The sequence below is a fragment of the Giraffa tippelskirchi genome, chromosome 14 (assembly GCF_054371585.1).
Source record: "Giraffa tippelskirchi isolate mGirTip1 chromosome 14, T2T-mGirTip1v1.2.pri, whole genome shotgun sequence".
In the NCBI taxonomy this organism is placed as follows: domain Eukaryota; kingdom Metazoa; phylum Chordata; class Mammalia; order Artiodactyla; family Giraffidae; genus Giraffa; species Giraffa tippelskirchi.
The window spans coordinates 23,280,746-23,302,764 of record NC_137288.1 but is presented as its reverse complement, the minus strand read 5'-3'; the positions used below and the strand labels follow the sequence as shown (position 1 = coordinate 23,302,764).

Sequence of the window (22,019 nt, the reverse complement as noted above, 5' to 3'; positions counted from 1 at the left end):
GCTTCAGTCGTGTCCGACTCTGTGCGACCCCATAGACGGAAGCCTACCAGGCTCCTCCGTCCATGGGATTTTCCAGGCAAGAGTACTGGAGTGGGGTGCCATTGCCTTCTCCAGGAGAAATATGGTAGTCTGTAAATTTTACCGTTCCAGAGAGCTGGTCTCATCGAAATGCAGGAAAGAGATCAACTGGTCCCTTTCCCTGAGCCTTATTACTGTATTCCCATTCCTCAGACAGAGCCAGCTGATGCTGTAGGCCAGAATTGCTTTCATCTTCCTTTGAATGCCCTATGCTCTGAATGTTTGTGCCCTTCCCACACCGCCAATTCAAGCATCGAAATCCTAAGTCTAGAGTTGATGGGCATTAGGAGGTAGGGCCTTTGGGAGGCGCCAAGGTCGTGAGGGTAGCGTCGTCATGAATGTCCTCCAGAGAGATCTCTTGCCTCTTACCAGGAGTTGTCTCTCTTAATAATCTGTTTCCTTTGGTTCTCAGCAGAACACCCTGAGCTGGCTGGAGAGCTGGAGAGGAACTGGAAGGTAGCTGAAGCCACCCGGAGTTTGCACACTCATAGCCAAATTCATAATTTTAAATAGAGCTGGTCACCATAGGTCAGCACACGGGCCTGGTATCGTATCTACTCTTTCAAGAGGACCTGTGCAGAGCTACCCTTTTATTTAAGAAATATTGCTCAGCATGGCTCAGAGATAATAAACTTTACTGGGGAGCCACAGGGGCTGATTTGTCCCCAGAAACCTGCGCTTTCAAAGTTTTGCTGTGTTTTATTGGAAAGTCACTGAGTTGGTACTTGTTCCTCCAGATATAATCTTTCTCTAAATAACCACCCAACAATGTGTGGTTATAGATCACTGACAGGATGTAATGAGAACATTTGTTTGCTCAACCACTGAACTTTTTTTTTTTCCTAAGAAATAAATATAAAACTAAATAATTCATATAACATTACCAACTCCCACAGTATTGATTATCATCATTGTCATCAATTTGCTGCCCCTCCAGCCATCCCAACAGGTTATTACTTACAGATTGTGGTATTATTTGCTGCCAGGATTCCATTTTTTAAAATGAGTATAAACAACAGGAGGAAATTCTGAGCACCCCAGAGAGTTCCTTTCCTCTTGAAAATAACATAAGCTGCACCTCTGATTTTTAATTAATCAGATGCCAAGGGCTGATCCTAAAATTTCAAGTAGGATCAAAATGAGCGGCAAATGATAAGACCGAAATAATTGCAAGGAATAAAGAATGGAAGTTATTAGAATGCATTTCTTTATGATTTAAGACCAATGACAAAGAAATCAAATTTTGATCATTTTTATTGACAAAAGGCTACAATTAAATGATATATTTATCAATTAGATTATAAGATAATAACAATCTGTTTTATTATAAGGTCCAGCTCCTGGATGTGGAGAGAAAAATATAAAATATGGCAAGCTATTAAAAATTACTTATCATTTATTACCAATGAGGAGATTTTTAGTTAAATATTAAAGAATTACTTTGAAGCATTTCCTTTCCTCTTCAGAAGGCTGAGAGTATTCTATTCATCTTATTTCAATAGCCAGGTTAATAGCAAGCTATGTGACATGCAAAACGGGTAACTGTAGGGAAAAAACACTACTATGTCATAGTGCAAAACATATCCTCTGTGCTGTATACAAAAAAGAGGGCTGGGGGGAGGTCCTTTCTACTCTAAAAATGCTTAGTTGATAAACATTTTTGGTAAGTTGTGTCCTCTAAGTCACACAAGCAACCAGAATAATAGCAAGTTATAGTTCTAGATTTTCTTGGTCCTGGGTCTATCTGTAAACGTAAGCTTTTCACAATTTGTTCTAATATTTGTGATAAGTATTTTCTTACCTTCAAAATTATCACCAAGGTACAATTTCAACAGTTTGAACAGAAACAGTTTAAAGAGATCATGAAAACAGTACCCCAAAAACAACAACAAACCCCAAAGCAATTTTCAACACCCATTCATGCGCCTAAAAGTGGGCACAGGTGTCGGTCAGGGAAGCTCTCTGTGCTTTGATAGCTGAAGAATCACCTTATAGTCTTAACCACCTTGATTATATAATTTTCCCACATATGTTTCCCCCTCAAAACTGAGAAGGGCCCTTAATGTCTAAATCTTTAAAATTTCTTAATACCAAACATAGCATTTAATGTGTAGAGGATGATAAAGTCTACTTGAATTCAATCTACCCAATTTATTCATTATACAGACTTTTAAAATAAAATAACTGAAATTGTTTATTTTTTTCTACGCATTTTCATCAACATGGCCCAAACACATACAAACACACAACCCACATCCTCTTTTTATAGCCCTCTGATATACTTTGAATTCAACTACTTATGCCCATTTGGTTTGCAAAGAATGAAATACATTCTGAATCGCTTCACAAATTATAGTCACTGCCCTCCTCCTCCCCACCAGCAAGCTTTGCCCAATCACTTGGTATTCTTATAGTGCTTTGGATTTGCCAAGGGTTTTAAAATAATTTTTATTCTCTAGGCTATCATATTCTTGAGGAGTAACCATATTTAAAATGTACTTTCCTTATAGTTGCTTCTAGTCTTCCCTGGTGGCTCAGATGGTAAAGAATCTGCCTGCAATGTGCAAGACCTGGGTTCGATCCCTGGGTCGGGAAGATCCATCCCCTGGAGAGGGAATGGGAACCCACTCCAGTATTCTTGCCTGGAGAATCCCATGGACAGAGGAACCTGATGGACTATAGTCCATGGGGTCATGAAGAATTGGACACGACTGAGCGACTAATACACACACACACATCACTAAGGAGGAGAAATAAGGAATCAGAGGGGATGTCCTTGAACAATATTAGCTTCAGAGTTTTTATTCAGAGTATTAATATTTCAACCAAGCGGAAAACTTTGGAACAAGTAGTATAATGTGAATTAAGTCATCATTCCTTTCCTATAATTTAGATTTATTATTATTCATGTGAAGCTGCTGGATACCCAACCTCCTAAAGCCAACTTTCTGCCAAATCAGACTTATTAGTAAATCACTAATCCACTGATGACTTTTCAGATTCTATGACTTTTTTTTTCTCTTTGTTTATATCACATCACTCTGGGTCCCTTGAGATAATCATATTTCACCTTCAACTAAAGAAAGAATAAAAATCTGAATAAATAGAATGTACATTTCAGTAATTACACTGTTTCAGAAATATATCAGCCATGAATCATGTTGCCTTTAGCAATTTTCAGCATCATTTGCTTATATATACTCAGATTATATATCAATACATCTCAAGAATTCAAAAGCAGTAAACGACATAGTGCTACAAACTGAAACTGCAAATCAACAACCAGTGTTGATTGCTGTTTGTACAATACAGTATTATTCACCATTACTCTCAGTCATAAACCCTTCAGACTTTGCACAATAATTCACGTATTACTAGCAGCACATTGATTCATGACCTGCTTTATTTTATTCTATGATCTTGGGTTTCTTTCCTTGTTACCAATGCTCATTTAAATCCCAGAAATCATTTCTTATCCAATATTCACTTCAAAAACCTACCCCAACTGTTGTAATCCATGAAATTCTTCAGAAGTGTGCAATGAAAACATAATGAAAAGCTTTGCAATTGAGTCCTGACTTAAATGTTTACTCCTATAACTGGGCACCTCATTTATTTCACTTTAGCCTCAGATTCCTCATTTGTAAAACTGAACGGTAATTATACCTATTTCTCAAGTATACAGTTATTCTATAATGAAATAATTTAAAACAAGTAATCATCAGAAGTTATATAACATGTAAATTGTTTTTAAATATCTGTGCTTAGTCGTTCAGTCGTGTCCAACTCTTTGCGACCCCATGGACTGTAGCCCACCAGGCTCCTCGGTCCATGGAATTCTCCAGGCAAGAATACTGGAGTGGGTTGCTATTTCCTTCTCCAGGGGATCTTCCCAACCCAGGGATCAAACCCAGGTCTCCTGCATTGTAGGCAGACATTTTACCATCTGAGCCACCAGGGAAGCCCAATGTACCACTCTGGTTGGGAATGTGGATAACAGGGGAGACTGTGCTCTTGTGAGGGGGAGAGAGTGGACAGGAATTCTCCATATTCACCACTCAGTTCTGCTGTGAACCTGAAACTAAAATACAGTTCTAAAAATACAGTTTAAAATATGTGTCTAAAATACAGGTCTAAAAATACAGTTTTATTTTTTTATTTTCTTTTTTTTTAATTAGTTTATTTATCTATTTTTTAATTTTACAATATTGTATTTGTTTTGCCATACATTGACATGAATCCACCATGGGTGTACATAGGGAACATATGTTTGTTTGTTTTAAAAAACTCTAGTAAGACATCTGGAGAGGCACAGATAAGTATAAATCATTGATAACTTCAAGACAAATGCCAAGCTAGTTATGTTGAAAGTTAACATCTGAACTTGAGTTGGATGAAAGAGAAGACCGGGTCCCAGAGGTCACGAAGGTTCCACACAGTCCGTCCGGTTTCACCTGTGAACATGAAACATTTACTTCCTTAACCCCACTGTGTCCAGCCTTCTTTATACCTGATCTCATTCCTGTTTGCAGCCTTTTAAAAAATCGGTTTTCAAATTCCCTGTTTCCATGCCCATCCTAACCTGATTGCAACCCATGTAACTCTCTCTTATTGCTCTGGTTTTGATTCCTGGCTGTATCCTGTCTCTATTTAACTTGAAAGAATACAGCAGTAAAAATTCTGGGCCCATTTCTTGGCATTAACTAGAGTATGGCAAAAATGTATTTAGATGGTACTCACCTATTTTCTCAAAAAGGGTAAATTTAATCCACTTCTGTATACTTACATGTTAAGTTTTATTCTCAAAAATAATTTTTGTGGTGTATTAAAATAAAAATTTACTTTTTAATCTGATAAAACAGACTGCGGAATTGTTTGGAAATAGTTACTGTATAATTTATATCACATATCTGTACAAAGGGCTTCCCTGGTGGCTCAGAGGTAAAGAATCCACTTGCAGTGCAGGAGACACACAGAACGCAGGTTTAATCCCTTGGCTGGGAAGATCCCCTGAAGAAAGAATGGTAACCACTCCAGCATTCTTGCCTGGGAAATCCCATGGACAGAGGAGCCTGGCGGGCTAGAGTCCATGGGGTCGCAAAGAGTCGGACATGACTACAAGTTTTATTTTCTTAAACATGCCTGTTTGAATGATTTTTTTCTCCTCTTTATTTAAATACTAGAAAATAGAGGTTAAATGAGAATAGATTTGGAAGTTTTATTCAAAAATAAGTATTTGTGTTTTATTTGCATCTACCTGTTCTTCATAAACATTTTGAAGATAGTGGAAGCTTTACGATGCATACAGCTCACAGTAACGGAAAATTTCATCCCAAGCAAATTTAAACAGTGATAAAAATGCTTTATCTCACATAGCAAGAAGTTCTGAGGAGAGCAGTTGGAGGGCTCAGTGAGCTTAAGCTTAAGCTCAAAGTTCTCTTCATCCTTTCACACTGCCTGCCTGGCTCTGAGCATAGTGACTTATAGACACAAGATGGATGCCAGAGTTCCAGTAGTCTCATGCTGACTCCACAACAATCAGCAGGAAGATAAGACATTTCTTCCTGTGTGTCTTCTGTTCTGAGAGTAAGTATTCTGAGGGGAGAAATGACAGGAAATATGCCCCAAGCCCATTTCTAATGGGTGGGTGGTTTCAATCACTGGCAAGGAAAATTGGATTACCAAGACTAACTTGGGGATAAGTGAAGAAACTGGATATAGGAATAAATCAACATCTTTCCTGAGGATAACTCCTGCAGGCACCATCAGTAGCTGTTCTGTAACTAAAAAGCAAAAATTTTTCCTGGCTTTATCAAGGTGTAGTTGACAAATAAACATTGTATGTCTGTAAGATATACAAGGTGATGTTTTGATATGTGTATACATTGTGGAATGATTATCACAGTCAACTAGTTAACACATCCATCACCTTGTATAGTTGCCTTCTGTGTGTGGGGATAACACTTAAAATCTACTCTCTCGGCAAATTTATAGTATATAATACATTATTATTAATGATAGTCACCATGCAATACATTAGCTCCCCAGAACTTATTCATCCTGCATAATTGAAACTTGGTCCCTTTTGACTAATCTCCCCGTTTCCTCCACTCCCCAGCACCTGGAAACCAGCATTCTACTCTCCACTTTAGTCAGATTCCACTTATAAAGGAGATCACACAGTATTTGTCCTGGGTTCATTCTCTGGCATACCAATATCCTTTGGGTAGTTCACTGGCATAATCATGAACATTATAAACTCTGAGAAGCAAATTATAATAAACAATTGAGATACTGCTTAATTGTCCTTTGCTGTTGCTGTTCAGTTGCTAAGTTGTGTCTGACTCTCTGGCGACCCCGTGAACTGCAGCACACCAGGCTTCCCTGTCCTTCACTGTCTCCCGGAGTTTGCTCAAACTCATGTCCACTGAATCAGTGATGCCATCCAACCATCTCATCCTCTGTTTCCCCTTCTCTTCTTGCCTTCAGTCTTTCCCAGCATCAGGGTCTTTTCCAATGAGTCAGCTCTTTGCATCAGGTGGCAAAAGGATTGGAGCTTTGGCTTCAGCATCAGTCCTTCCAATGTATATTCAGGGTTGATTTCCTCTAGGATTGACTGGTTTGATTTCCTTGCTCTCCAAGGGACTCTTCATATATATATATATTTGGAGTATAATTACTTTACAACATTGTGTTGGTTTCTGCTATACAATGAAGTGAATCAGTTACACGCATACATACATCCCCTCCCTCTGGGACCGACTTCCCAGCACCATCCCCCCATCCCACCCTTATAAGCCATCACAGAGCATTGAGCTGAACTTCCTGTACTTTTTTAATGCTTGCTTTTACAAACTAAATTCCAAAATCCTGTATGTATTTTCATTATACACAAAGTAGATATGCAGTGAACATTTTTCATAATCCATTATGTTGTAATTCAGTAAGTCATAAATAAAAAGACTCTCTCTAGGGTTTGGCATAAGAAACTTGCCTCCAGTCATGAATTTCAAAATAATAAATAGAGTTTTATTTAGTTTAATGCAAGCTGCTATAATTGTAATTAGTCCCCAAATGTATAAAGTTAAAAAAAAAAAAACAGATACGTTTGTTTCTAGCCTGCCCAACGTTTCTTGTCAGCTAACAGCATAATGCGGTTCACTCTCATGCAGTCATTTCTGGACCCAAGATAAGAAAGTTTCTGCTATCTTTACTTTCCAAGTTTTCCCTAGGGGTTATCTCTCTTCCAGCCTGCTGGAATGGGCACAGAGCATGGGACGAACCATACTCTTCTTCTGAACCAGGCTTGGAAATGTTACAAGTCATTTTTCATTCACATCCCATTGGCTGGTGTGTCGCAGTGTCCCAGCTACAGAGTGTGGCTGGGAAGGGAGCCCAGATGTGTGCTGGCAGGAGGGCAACACAGACAGAGATGCACTCTGACACATATGGAGCGTGTTGCACACTGATGACCATGCTTAATTCTCATAATTACCCCATGATATAAGTGTGACTAACACCTCCATATTGCATATGAGAAAACAGACACATTCAAATAGATTAGTCTATTTTTTTTTCCAGTAAGTAGTGACATGCTAAGTTGCTTCAGTCGTATCCAGCTCTTTTCAACCCCTTGGACTGTAGCCCACAAGGCTCCTCTGTCCATGGGATTCTCCAGGCAAGAATACTGGAGTGGGTTGCCATGCCCTTCTCCAGGGGATCTTCCCTACCCAGGGATTGAACCGGCGTCTCTTAATGTCCGCTGCATTGACAGGTGGATTCTTTACCACTAGCACCACCTGGGGAGCCCAAGTAGTGTCACCTGAAGTCAAAAGTTCCAAGTGTTATCCTTTAATGTTTCATTTCGTTCTCTGAGGAGAAATAAACTTTAGTTACTTGTCCTCTCAAGGTTGTCTCAGTCATTCAGAGAGAGAGAGAGTTCAGCCAGGTTTCAGCTGCCAGAGTCTGCCTTCTGCAGTAAAGTGTCTGTGTTCCTACATGATTAAGTCTCAGTCACCCACTGCGGTTGATGCTGTAATACACAGCCTTTATCGGCTGCCTCTGCCCACCTCTATCGGTCCCACATTTATCCACTAGTGTTCTCAGAAATTTCCACAAAAACTGCTTTCACTCAGACCCTGTTTCAGGGTCTGCTTCTGAGAGAATCAAAACTAGGATAATTAATCTCAAAAACAGTTTTGATTGAAAAAAAAGTTGCAGAAGAGTTCACAGAGTATTATACAGATCTTAGAGACATGCAAAACTAAATAACATTGTGTAGGGATATATATGACAAATCATTTTTTAAAGTGTGAAGGAGTGAAACATGCAATTCGGGACAGTGCTGCTTTGTGTGAATAACCACATGAGATGGTTTTGTTATGCATCTACTGGACTAGGCTGAAAAGCATTTTCCAGAATTCTTTTTTCTGTATGTTTTCCATTAGTTCCAGCTGCAGGCCTGGTTCAGTGGTAAAGAATCCACCTGCCAATGCAGGTGACATGGGTTCAATCTCTGGGTCTGGAAGATCCCCTGGAGGAGGGCATGACAACCCACTCCAGTATTCTTGCCTGGAGAATCCCATGGACAGAGGAGCCTGGAGGGCTACAGTCCATGGGGTCACAAAGAATTGGACATGACTGAGTGATACAGCATGCACGCAAGCCTGACAAACTGAAGTCTGAATTGAATCCTCCAAAAGAGGGCCAATGGCCCTCAATCAATTCCCAGTTCACACATCAAGAGACCCTCAAATTCAGAGGAAACCAGGTCCCATTGATGAAAAGATGCTACTACACAGCAAAGAAAAAAAATGATTGTAAATCATCGTTGCTGGACTTTAAATGTCCTGTTGTCATTTACCAGGATGAAAGTTTTGGGGAAGAAACAATAATCAGATATTAAGGATTTATGGACATTGGCTCAAAATTTACAGTACTTCCTGTGGTCCATCAGAAAGAGCAAGGAGCTAGCAGGTCAGATAAGCCATAGGATTTGGTCTCAAGTCCATCTCACAGCAGCTCTCCCATCTCTGTGATTATTTTCCTGGCTCTGGAATGGGTAGTTAGAAATAATGTATAGCACTTCTCAGGATTTCCACATGTCACCTGAACATGGCATGAGGGCCATTTAACAGGGAGAGTTAAATGGAAGTCCCTGAAACTGGCTCTGCCTTTGCTTTTTTTTCCCACATTTTATTGAAGTATACTTGATCTACAGTGTTTTATTAATTTCTGCCATATAGCAAAGTGGTTCATTTATACATTTATATACATATTCTTTTTCACAGTCTTTTCCTTTATGGTTTATCACAGGATAGTGAATACAGTTCTCTGGGCTTGTTGTTTATCCATCCTGTATATAATAGTTTGCATATGCTAATCCCAAATTCCCAATCCTTCCCTCCCCTGATTCAAAGGCTCTGCCTTTGAAAAATAGTAAACCAAAGGCAATACCACATTCCTGGAAGGACTGCAGGACTTATTGCCATCATCAAGGACATAAAAAATGCAGAGGTGTTGGTTCCATTCAAATCGCCTGCTGTGCCTATATAGAAAACAGATGGGTGTTGAAGAATGAAAGTGGATTATTGAAAATTTAATCAGGTGGCGACTCCACCTGCAGCTTCTGTTCCAGATGTGGCTTCTTGGCTGGAGTACAGAACACACCCCCTCGTATCTGGAATGTAGCTGTTGATCTGGTAACTACTCTCTACCAGGGAAGCTGTGGCATGCTGGCCAGATCCAGCCTGCAGTTTGTTTTTGAAGAGGCTTTGAGCTAAAAAAAATATTTTTACATTTTTCTGAGTTTAAAAAAAATGTAAAGAATATGTGACAGAGTCCATTATGTGGTCCTCCAAGCCTAAATTATTTATCATCTGGCCCTTTACAGAAAACAAAGTTTGCTGACCCCTTGTGGGGCTTTAAAGAAAATGTTTCTATATTGCTGTGTTTTGAGGACTTTCGGAGCCAATTTTACTCAGACTTGGGCAGTGAGCTGAAAACAAGTGTTGGAAGGTAATTTATGAGTGTTTAGAAAAAACAAAAAACACAAAACCCTCTGGCTGTATTTCCAAGATTGTGACAAGGAAACAAGAGTTTACTATAATGCTTACTCTGTTTTGTCCCTTAACATTTATTTTTAAAAAGTTTAAACCTACATAAAAGTTGCCAAAATAGTACAATCGGTCATCCTAGGTGAAGGATACATAACATCTATATATCCTTTACCTAGAATTACCAGTTGTAAACATTGAGCCATATTTGCTTTACTTATTTTCCTCTATATATACACAATAAGAAGTCTTTATAACATGGTTTTGTAAAAAAAAAAAAAAAATGCTAGAACACATAAACCTGATAAAAAGCAAAATGGATGGGACAAATCCGTGGCACCATCTCTTCCCTTCTGGTGGGTATCACTCCATGGGCACGTGGAAATTTAGTTCTTCTCGTTCTCTTATTATTCTACAATCTAGAGTCAAATAACTCAATTTCCTAGTGAAGAAACTGCTCTGATCACAAAATCCCACTGTCTAGAACTGAACTGCACTCTTGGATGTGCTGTGCTAAGTCGCTCAGTTGTGTCCGACTCTCTGCAACCCCATGCACTGTAGCCCACCTGGCTCCTCTGTCCATGAGGATTCTCCAGGCAAGAATACTGGAGTGGGTTGCCAGGTCCTCCTCCAGGGGATCTTCCCAACTCAGGGATAGAACCCAGGTCTCCCGCACTGCAGTCAGATTCTTTACTGACTGAGCCACCAGGGAAGTGCACTCTAGATGGTCCAGCAGAGATGCCCTCCTGCAGAACTGTGCGTTGGCTATTTCTGAATTTTGGTCTTACATTGCTAAGTGAACATCTTGGCACCCAATTTATATTTGGGACCAGTTACTGGTCACATAAAATCTCGTTCTACATTAGACAGTGTAGAAGCAAGAAGCGCCACTGTGAATACACATTTGCATTTTACATTCCATACAAACATACATACAAACATTTTCCACACAAACGACTCATGATGATGAAGCCAGGAAGTCTGAAACCTTGCCGGGAAGGTCACACCTCTCCGAGCTCCCTCGTCTCACACGCCCTCGCCATCAGAGGCTGATTTCAGTACATTGTGCCATTGCTCATCTCGAGGGGAAATGAGAGTTCAATGATCTCAGCTGGACATAACCTACTTCCTTATCTTCAAGAATAAAAAACACCTTTCTGAAGCTGCTACAGTTACGCTGGCAAGTTGACTCCTGGTCGGCCGGGGCCGAGGGGTCAGACGGGGGCTACTGAAGCACCTCACGCTCTGGCATCGTTTTTGACTTCTGAAAGCTCACACGGAAATCACAAAAACTACAACTTCCTCTCAAAGGCACTGACACTCTGACCCCTTCTAGTAATCAGTTAAGCCATTGGTTCACCACATGGAAGACATGTCAAAACCAGGGAAGGTTTTTTCACTTTGTTCTGGCTTCAAGCAGATGTTCATCCAAGACCAGCAAAATAGATTTTCTAGCATTTATACGTGTTTCATTAGAGGCAATTGATGCTCTTGTAATTCTGATAAGTTTGCTGGTTAAGAGTCCCTGATAAGCCCTACTGGTTAAGAATCTTTAACTTAAAAATATGACTCTGCGAGACCATGGACTGTAGCCCACCAGGCTCCTCTGTCCATGGAATTCTCCAGGCAAGAATACTGGAGTGGGTTCCCATGCCCTCCTCCAGGGGATCTTCCTGGCTGAGGGATCGAACCCAGGTCTCCTGCATTGCAGGTAGATTCTTTACTGTCTTGAGTCACCAGGGAAGCCCATAGTAATTATTACAAAGGCTAACAATTTTAGACGGACATGTGCAAAATAGATAATTATTTTCCCATTGTTACTGAGGGACGGAGAATAAGATTACCTAAAATTTCACATAGTTCCTGACCCCTAATCTATTCTTATTGTCAGTGACTATATAGATTTTAAGATTTTAGATCCTCAGCTAATATAACAATTTTCCACATTAATACATATTTTATAAATACAAAAAAATTTCCAAAGCTTGATTGTTATTTTATTGGTTAATCATTAAGTACTTATATACTTTTGCAATATGCATTTAAAATCAACTAAAACAGCGTTTTTAAAAAAACCAGAAACCTTCAACTCTAAAACACACTAGTGATAAATACATTATTATATAAATACACTATATTTGTTGCTCATTCACTCATTCTACAAGCACTTACTGAATGCATACTTTTTGCCAAGCATGTTTTAGCAACAGGGAGTATAGCCTTGAAAAGAGTCTGGCCATTCAGAGCTTACTTTATTGTGTATTTGAGAGGGGAAGCAGTCAACAAACACGTATGATAAAGAGCTTATACAAAATAAAGCTGCAGGATAGAGGGGTTGGGGGAGTGGGCGGCCAGCAGGTGTAACTGATACAGACTCATTAATACTGGTGTTAGAGGAGGTGACTTAAAATAGGGAGTGAGCCCTGAGGACATCCAGATTATTCCAGGCAAAGGGGGGTCTGGGAACAGGAAGGGGCAGAAGGCTGTTATGGAGTGAACAAGCAGCTGGGAGACAGGCAGCTGCAAGTGGGACTACCTGGGGGCTGTGGGAAAGTGCCAGAAGCTGTCGGAGAATCACACCCAGGCTGACGTAAACAACAGGATTTTATTCTCACTGTCCCCGGAGGTCAGCAGTCCAAGATAAAGGTTAGTTCCTGAGGCTATGAGACAGCTTCCGCCCCATGTCTCTGTCCCCGCGTCTGGAGGTCTGCGGGTGTGATCGCTGGCCTTCCTTGACTTGCAGAAGCCTCACCCCAACCTCTGCCTTCATCTTCACTTGGCATTCATGTACGTGTCTGTCTCGATTTCCCTTTTGTGAAGACACCGGTCACACGGAATTAGGACTCACCCCATTTCAGTATGACTGGCGCTTCCCCTCAGGTGGTCAAGAATCTGCCTGAAATGCAGGAGACCTGGATTTGATCCTGGGTCAGGAAGATCCCCTGGAGGAGGGCATGGCAACCCACTCCAGTATTCTTGCCTGGGGAATCCTATGGACAGAGGAGCCTGGAAGGCTACAGTTCATGGTGTCGTAGAGTCAGACATGACTGACTTACACACACACACTTATGCTAATAATGTCTGCAACAACCCTACTTCCAAATAAGGTCACATTCTGACGTACCAGGCGTTGCAACTTCATTCTATGAATTTGAGGGGGGACATATTTCAATCAGTAACATGGCTGTTACTGCCGGATGAGAGAAGCCATTGGAATGTTACGAGCAGACAAAAGCCAGGATCCCCCTTAAATTATAAGAGGATGCCTTTAGCTGCTCCTTTGATGCTGGGCTACAGTCAGGCAAGGATGGAGCAGCCAAGCCTGGTGACGGGCCTGGACACGGCAGCCTGAACCGAGGTGGGTCATTCCTGCGCCAGAGACATTCTCACCAAGAGATATGCTCCTGGTGTATCCAGTGTGAAAAATACATGATCAAAATAAAGTTCTGTTTTTTCAGTAAAACACTCTCCCCATTTGATGCTACTCTAGAGAAGAAACCTTGAGGCTCTAGATTTCCACTTTACTGATAGTGAGAGTGAAGTGCTGGGTCTAAGACTACAATTTAGCAGTTGGATCAAGGACTCAAACCCAATTATTCTAGCTTTAAACTCTGCAATTAATACTTAATACGATCAGGTTTTACAAATACAAAATATATCAAACTCATGAATCTCAGGTTTTTTATCTTCTATATGAAAGAATTAATTACAACCTGATCTCTATCATATTTGTTTAAATTTTTAAAAACTATGTTTCTATAATTACAAATAACTTACAATTAACAAGAGGGAAAAAAAATTACTTTGTGGAAGATGAGTCTCAACTGCCCTTTTTATTGCTCAGAGAAAAACTTACATCCCAGACAACTAAAAGATAAATAGTAAAAATAAAATGGTTACATGTTTTCAATTAATTTATTTAGAAAAAGGAAGGTTTACAATTGGTGCCTTAAGGCAGGAGATCATGAGTTCAACAAGTTAGTATTAATAATACAGACTTTCAAAAACCTTTATAGATTAGTCCAAAGTAGAAAATTATTTTCTGCCCACTCTTGGACTCAGACACATTCAGAAAAAATATATATTTATAAAAATAAAATGGCAAACCTAATCCCACCAATGAACTGATAGTCTTAATATCAATTTGTCTGAACAACCTCTGTGTAATAAGAATAGCTGAGTGATTTTTTCCCTGCCCTACCTCCATATCATATGAAGTGATGATGAAAATATTTACTTTTTGCAAAATCAAAAACATCCCTGAAACAAAACACAAGAAACAGTAAGAACAAATATCCACTAAATAAAAACAGTATAACTAATTGGTTTACTCTTCATACCGACCCGTCCTTCAGCCTCTAGACATCTGGCTCTTCATGTTATTTCTACTTCAGACACCAGGGAGCACACGTGTGAAGAACATGGAAATCCCCGGTCTAATCCACCTAGATTTCAGATGGCAGTTTCAGAAACATTAATGCATGCAATGAAAGCCAGCTACAATGAAGTGCGCTGCTAATAAAAAACACTCTCTCGCTGAAACATCTTTAAAAACTGTGAGCACCAGATTAAGCAACGGAACGCATCTAGGATCCTGGATTTCACAAGTTAGAAAGAGAACTTTATTGCAACTGAAAGAGAAGGCAGAAGTCCAACTTACTAAAGGATATTCCCCCTACTGACATGTGATGACAGTAAGATTCGTCACTGAATTAGCATGTTCAGTGTATCTATGTTCTGCAAGATTCATTATGAAACCTACCTTTATTTTGAAGTAATTTTTCCTAAAATGAAAACAACATTCCTAGTAAACCCTGCTATCACACTGAAGGGAAAACCAGACTAGTGAGCAAAAATTTTCGATTTGTTTTGTGAGGATACTGTGACAGTATCTTAGAGACAACTAAAAAGCAAAATTAAAAAAAAAAATCACTTACAAACCATCTATACTTTGTTTCCCCAACATCACATTTTGAAACAAACAGAATATGAGGCAATAGTACAGAGTTGTGAAAAAGGTAACAAAGAACTAAGGCTTTAACAGATGAGAAAAATCTCAGAATACAAAGATCACTGAACTGTGTTGATATATACTGAGCTTTGCTCTTTTTCTTTTTCCTGTTTTGCTGTTTAATTTATAGGTGTGCTTGACAAAAGACAAAACCACGCAGATGACAGACCTGATAAACATGAAGAAAAAAGCCATGACATTCTCACAACCTCCTCTTGTCACTGGTAGTGGCTAAGCTGTAACTTCTCTGCCACGCTGAGCCTGAGGATCTGTGTTTAGCTAAGACTTCCACACCCATAAAACAAAAAAAGCCTGACCAGTGCCAACATTAATACCTATTTTCCAAAAGACTCACTCATTAGAGAGAAATTTCCTTGTTAAATAACAGTATTTATATTCAATTTCCATTTAAGAATACCATTTCATTCTAGTGTTTCCTGCAATTTCCTGTGACTGCCTATGTGCTTCCTTTATAAAAATGATAATGATGAAGTACCAAGTTTAATAAATAATGATTATATACTAAAAGGTACAAGAAAACAATTACTAGTGACTCCTTAGGACTTAAGACGCAAGAGCTTCAGGCTAGTAGTGATCAGCATGGCATCAGAAATAACCCCAGGCCGCCCTGGGGACCACAGCCCTGAACAGCTTCAGTATCAGACCATAAGTTACGTATTGTTAAAGTGATGAAACATTTTAAAATGTTTAACAGTTCAATGAATAACCACTCAAATTATAGTCACTTAATAAAAATCCTAAACTTAGCTCAAAAATAAAGGTCTCAAAAATAAGCTAATCTATGATAAACATACCATACTATTATTTTAAAAAAATACCAATTTTGCACATTACTTAGGATAGAATTCCTGTTATTCCATTATGGAGAGATGAGGGGTCACTGGTTGAAATGGGTCAACACCTGGGAGGATGCAGAAAGCAACTGGCAGATCTTTAATCACCAGACGTGAATTATCTTCATAGGCTGATCATGTCACTCATTATGAACAGGCACGCCCATAGTATTACATAACAGATGTCAATAAATTCTATATGTGCATATGTATGTGTATATATATACACACACACCCACATACACACACATTAGATCATAAGTTACCATAAATTTACTATACCATAAACATAAAAATATGACATATATTACTTTTAAAAAGCAGCAGGAGCTTTTTTTATCAGAGAAAAATTTTAGATGAAATCCCAATATATAAAACAGAGAAACAAGAGTAGGCTGTTCTGGCTAAAGCAGAGTAGGCAGGAGTAACAGAGACCCCCGCCCTTCCCGCAGTGTTGGCTGAGACACCAACTAAGTGTCTGGGCCATCATCTGAAATCACTGATCCAAGTAAATCCTGTTTATGTGGCAAAGATTAAACGTAAGACAATAAAGGCCCACAATATAGGCCCCTATGAAAGTTTTATAATGCAACTGAGTACAAAGGTAAAAAGTAACATTTCCTCTCCTTTAAAAATAATAACAAAATAAAATCACTATGCTATATAAAACCAAATTGTTTTATGTCATAATCTTAATTTGATCCTTGGAAAAAGTTACTAGTTCTCTTTAAAGTGCCTAAACTTCAAAGACTTAATTTTGTCCATATAAATCTTATCCAAAACACAAGGAGAATGCATGGTGGGAGGTGGAGGTGTTATTTTTCTCTATCACACATGTATCTTCTACCTGACTGGCCGATTTAAATATTCTGCCCAAGAATCTTAATTCTGTCACAGAATATTCAGATAGAGAAACATGCAAATAGAACTGTCTGGTCGAACAACATCTACAAGGTAAACTCTGACAGAGTGTTTTGATTGACTGGTTTTAGACAAACTTTCCATCTCTTTGCTCCAAACATCTCCCCGTTTGTGGAAGGACTATTTTATAACCCATGCAGTTGATATTAGCAAAATACAAATACCACATTCTCTTCTGGAAAGGTCATGATTAAATGTCTAAATTCAATAAATAGACTCTTTAATAATGTGAAATCCTATCAGTCTATCCGAGTCAAGTCTCAATCTTTCTTCTTTTCTAACACGTCTTTGGGTTCCTGCGGGGCGGGCAGCGGAGACGCCCCACTCCTGGGCTCTGGGGGTTCCTGGCTCTCTCCCACCGGTTCTGGGCTGTCGGGCTCAGTCTTGGACACTTCGTACCGCTCCTCTATGTAACCTCCGTCCGCGTCGGCCGTGTAGATGCCGTAGCACATGATGCTGATGACGCCCAGGGGCAGGCCGAAGAGGAAGCAGCCCATCAGTGGGGAGCTCCTGAATATGGACTGTGGAGAAAAAGGAGGCCCCTGAGACGCAGCCTGATACAGAAACCGTCAAGGAACTCGAAAGCCGCTACAGATTTCTTCCTCCTGCGGCTGTCCAACCTGCTTTCAGTTCCAATGAATCAATGTCAGTTTTTCTGCAGTAACTACCCCGTGAAAGACACTTTAGACATTTTATATCCGTGTATGTGAGTATGTGGAGCCAAGCTATCGGCAGCAAAAAAGGGCACCAAATCCTCCATTATCTTTTTTTTTTAATTAAAACTTTTTGTTTTGTATTGGAGGATAGCTGATTAACAACACTGCCGATAGTCTCAGGTGGACACCAATCCATCACCTTTTCAAAAGACGTCTGTTTTCCTCACATTAATCACAAAGCTCTTTGAGGTGGTTGTTACGTGCCAACAGCTTTACAGCCGTATCCGGCCTTGAGAAGGCTGGTTATTTACCATAAGGAAGGTAATACTCTCTTCATGTAACATTTTTTTACTTGTCTGGTTAGAAATTACGAAAATTAACTTAGTAATTTCCCTCAGATCCCAGAAAAGTAAAAGCAACGTGACTGAGTTTCTCAACTACACTATAGTCTATGGACTGTGACTGTAACTCTTGAGAACTGAACAAATTCAAGGCAGAGCAGGTCCCTTGGGAGTGAGGTAATGGAAAACGGCATCACAGAGTCGAGGTGTTGTGAGGCAGAGATTAAGTGTGAGTGAGAACAAGGCAGGCCAGGGCACAGTGTGGGCTCAGACCGAGGAGAAAATGTGAGACGGACAGAGAACCGTGACGTGAGTCACTGGAAAAGGGGAGGAGAGTGATCAGAACCGACTGTTGCAGTAGCACTAATTACGCAGAGGTGCACAGAGAGGACTTGGAGACGGGGCAGGAGGAAGTGAGCAGCAAACCACGTGGAGGCCAGTCACACGTGTGTGACCAGGGCCCAACCCACGGACAGAAGGTCACGACAAACGAAGGCGCAAGAGTAGGTCAAGGATTATTAGCGGCTACTTCTCAGCAGTGGAAGATCAGTTCTGTTTTAGTTGCTTTAGGCCACAGTCAATGAAAACACCCATGGAGCAGCTCAAGACAGACAGCGAGAGTTACGTTTACGGCTCCAGCAAATTTAGGGCTACTCTGCAGCCAAGCTGACAGCTGAAGCTGGGGCAGTAAGAGAGATTTCCTAGACTTCTCAGCGAGAGGGTTTCAGATTCAAGGACTGAGAAGGGCAGGAGGAGGAAAGACACTCTGAAAAACACCAAGTTACGCTACCAAGTTAAGTGATGCTGAGTTCCTGTTAACTCACCAGTCATACAGAAATCAACAACTGGAGAAACTTAATTTCCATCTGATCAGTATCTTTTCTTAACATAAACATGTACTCATGTTTAGATCTCATCTTCTAAGATGTATTTTTATCAAATCCTTTGAAACTCCAGATTTTATTAATATCTTAGTTAGACATAACCCATATCCCTATGTTCTCAATCATCAGTGACACTAAACACATTGTCACAACTTACCACAACAGTAGATTTGGCATCAAATACTATTCGTTTCAATCTCTGCAAAATGCTATCACCTCCTTGGGCCTTAAATTGAACAGGAAAAAACAAATTGTTATTTCAGTACTATCATTTATCTGTTAGGTGATCGTTCTTAGAACGGGAGGTCAAGAGTTGACTACAAAAGGCCACAAAGAGCACCTGAAAGAGGCATGGAGTAAATACGTGCTGTCTTTCCGGCCCACCCCGCTCTGTTCCCCAGTGTGAACAGTCTGCTTCTCCTCTGCAAACGCGTCCTCCCTAGCACGCTGGCTTCGGCCGACCCACCCCGGGTCAGGCCTGCCCCGTTGCTGAGTTTAGCTGAGCGTGGAAGAGCTGCTGCAAGGTATCCTTCCTGTCCTACAGGGGAGTCTCCCTAGTGATGAAACCAAAGGGAAACAGGGCTGGAAGGCAGAGGGGGCAGAATTCCTGAGGGAAGCCCACTCGGCTCCTGTGTTCAGCAACCCCTGAAGTCTGTTTCCTTCCCCAATCTCACTACTGACACAGAAGGGCTCTCATGCCTACAGGTGAGCCTCACCTGAACAACTGTTACCTTTACAAACATAAGACTCCTACTGTGTGGTTAAGAGTGTTCCCAAAGAAGAAATACGTGTGACTCTGTGAGCCAACTTTCAAATACAGTTTGTGTGAAGCTGAAACCAGTCTCATAAAATAATCAAGCTTCTCGAAAGCACAGAAATCTCATATTTTCTCTTAAAAAAAAAAAGTTTAGATTATTCGTTCATCGTTCTGAGAAATGTTTTATAGAATTATATTTGGAATAGTCCAGTCAGGCTGGTTCTAAATACATTTCCTGATCTTTTAAGAAACTGTGGTGTTATTCACAGGGTTTTTTAAGAAAACTAATCCAAGTGACTTTATTCAATTGTATTTGTGAATCCAGAGAGGTACTAAGAATCAAGAAGTTCCCCATCGGATGGCTCTGTACCCCGCAGACCTCTCAGCCTCCACAGCCCCCGACTCTGACTCTACATGTCCAGCACCTCCCCATCACTATGACAACCTGACATGCCCTCCTAACAGCACTCCGCCCATCAGTGCCCTCTGCCACCGACAGCCTGCGGAACGGATTCCGCCTACAGTGTGAGAGACCTGGGGAGGACAGAGGTCTGCCCCACCCTCGGGGTGGCCAAACCTTCTCAGAATCAGAGGAAAGGAACTCATTTCTCCTCTACGTCCTCCCATCACCCCTTTGAAATTACAGTGAACAACTCACATCTACTGTGCCATCCAAGATGTTATTAATGAACTGGACCATGTCTTCTGCATTCTTAATCTGTCTGTCTAGTAAAAAGTACTGTTGGTTTGAAGTATTCAGTACAACCACAGTTGGGACTTTCAATTCACTGAAAGCAGAAAAACAGAGAAGTCAAAATACATGTTAAACACAGAGACAACAGATATTCTGATGTTTGTTTGAATTAAATCCAAATAACTAAAAGTACATAAGGGAGCTATAATAAGTTTTGCCTTCCTCTGCTTATATAAAGAAAATTTCAAATTGTGCATCAATTTAAAAAATAGCTAAATTAACATTTATGAGAACTACTAGCATACAATACCAGACAATTAAATATTCATGATTAAACCTTAAGATAAAAGTTAGTATGTATGAAGTGCCTGTTTCTGGGTAGTTTAATTCCTTGCACAAGTCCATGTTAAATACCATCACTGTTAATTGCACGCAGCCCACTTCAGTTAAAAGGGCGAGCAGGCACCCAGAGGGGGAAGAATGTCGTCTCCAGAGTCACTCCCTAGAGACTTCAATCTAATATTTTTCATTTAAAAGTGAATAGAGGTGGGGGTGTGGGGACTTATCTTGTAAAAGAAGTTAAATGAGAAAGTTCAAGTTAAATATCCAGCACATCCCGTGTATGTAACAGTGGTTCAATAAACACGATTCCAAAGCCTCTCAACTCGCCACCACCCCACAGTACAATCACCCCATCCTCCTGGGTGCTCCAGGGACGTACTAGATGTCAATTCAGTTTGCAGACAAAAACCGTGATACAATATTACTAATGTGTCATTTACTTCAAGTAACTTTCATTTTTTTTCCCGTCAAGGATAGGATTTTGCATAATTATAGAAAGGGGCTTCATTCTGTATGCCACCTACGTATCAGGTTAGGGTTATTCGTATGTCTGTTTGTATCAGTTTATGGTTATTCGTGTGTCTCGTATTATGCAAAAGCACAGAACTCTACAGTAGAAACAATCCACAGCCCTGTAGGATCACCACAGGAGGAACCGAGTCCAGGAGGCTGCTTTAATGTTCCTCAACCTCTCCCTGCACCACACGCTTCTCCCAGGGAGACAACGTGCGCATCTTCACGTCTCCGTGACTGCCACGCGCAGAGGATCCCCCGGGAAAATACCCGCCAAGGATGGGGGTGACAGGCAGGGGAAGGCCTGGACCTAACCGGCAGCCTGGAGCCACGCGGGACTGTGCCGACAAGGTCAGCCAAACCCAGACAAGTGAGAGAGAATAAATGATTCCTGTTTTACACCAATGAGTGCTAGGGTACTTTATTATCCAGCATTATTAGGCAATAATTAACTGTGTAATTAAAAAATAATCTTAGCTTCATTCTTGCTCACAAAAACAGGAAACAACTTTGTGACTTATGGCAATTATCATTATACTGTATCAGTAGCAAAATTTATTTTTATGGAATGAATTAAGAAGCTGGTCTTCCTACAAATATATACTTTATAAAGAAGTTGAACTAGAAACAATATTTTGTGAGATAATTCAATTTGAATAACGATGAACAGTAACACCTCATCCTTCTGCCTCTTAACAACGCTCACAGAGACCTCACACAAAATACTTTAACAGACCAAGGTCTGAGAGGGCCCTATTTCCTTGGAGAAAAAGTAACAATCACAGCCAAAGCTACCGTGTTACACTATCATATAATATCATGTATCTTACCCTAAGTTAAAAACTTCTAGGCATAAATACTGATTAAATTCCACTAACTTATGTGTCAGTACTGATGGTACAGTCGTGAGGCG

At 40.3% G+C, this 22,019-nt stretch overlaps 1 protein-coding gene across 2 annotated transcripts in view; it reads right to left on the bottom strand.

Moving 5' to 3' along the window:
• Positions 1–14,029: 14,029 nt before the first annotated feature.
• The window catches only part of TMX3 (thioredoxin related transmembrane protein 3), a 35,770-nt gene continuing 27,780 nt past the window's right edge, over positions 14,030–22,019 (bottom strand). For both annotated transcript variants that reach the window (XM_081562710.1, XM_081562711.1), the window contains 3 exons: positions 20,216–20,345; positions 18,958–19,026; positions 14,030–17,440 (listed from right to left, as the gene is read on the bottom strand). In XM_081562710.1, the coding sequence (XP_081418836.1) occupies positions 17,180–17,440; positions 18,958–19,026; positions 20,216–20,345 (460 nt within the window). In that variant the 3' untranslated portion in view covers positions 14,030–17,179. The remainder of the gene's footprint in view (positions 17,441–18,957; positions 19,027–20,215; positions 20,346–22,019) is intronic.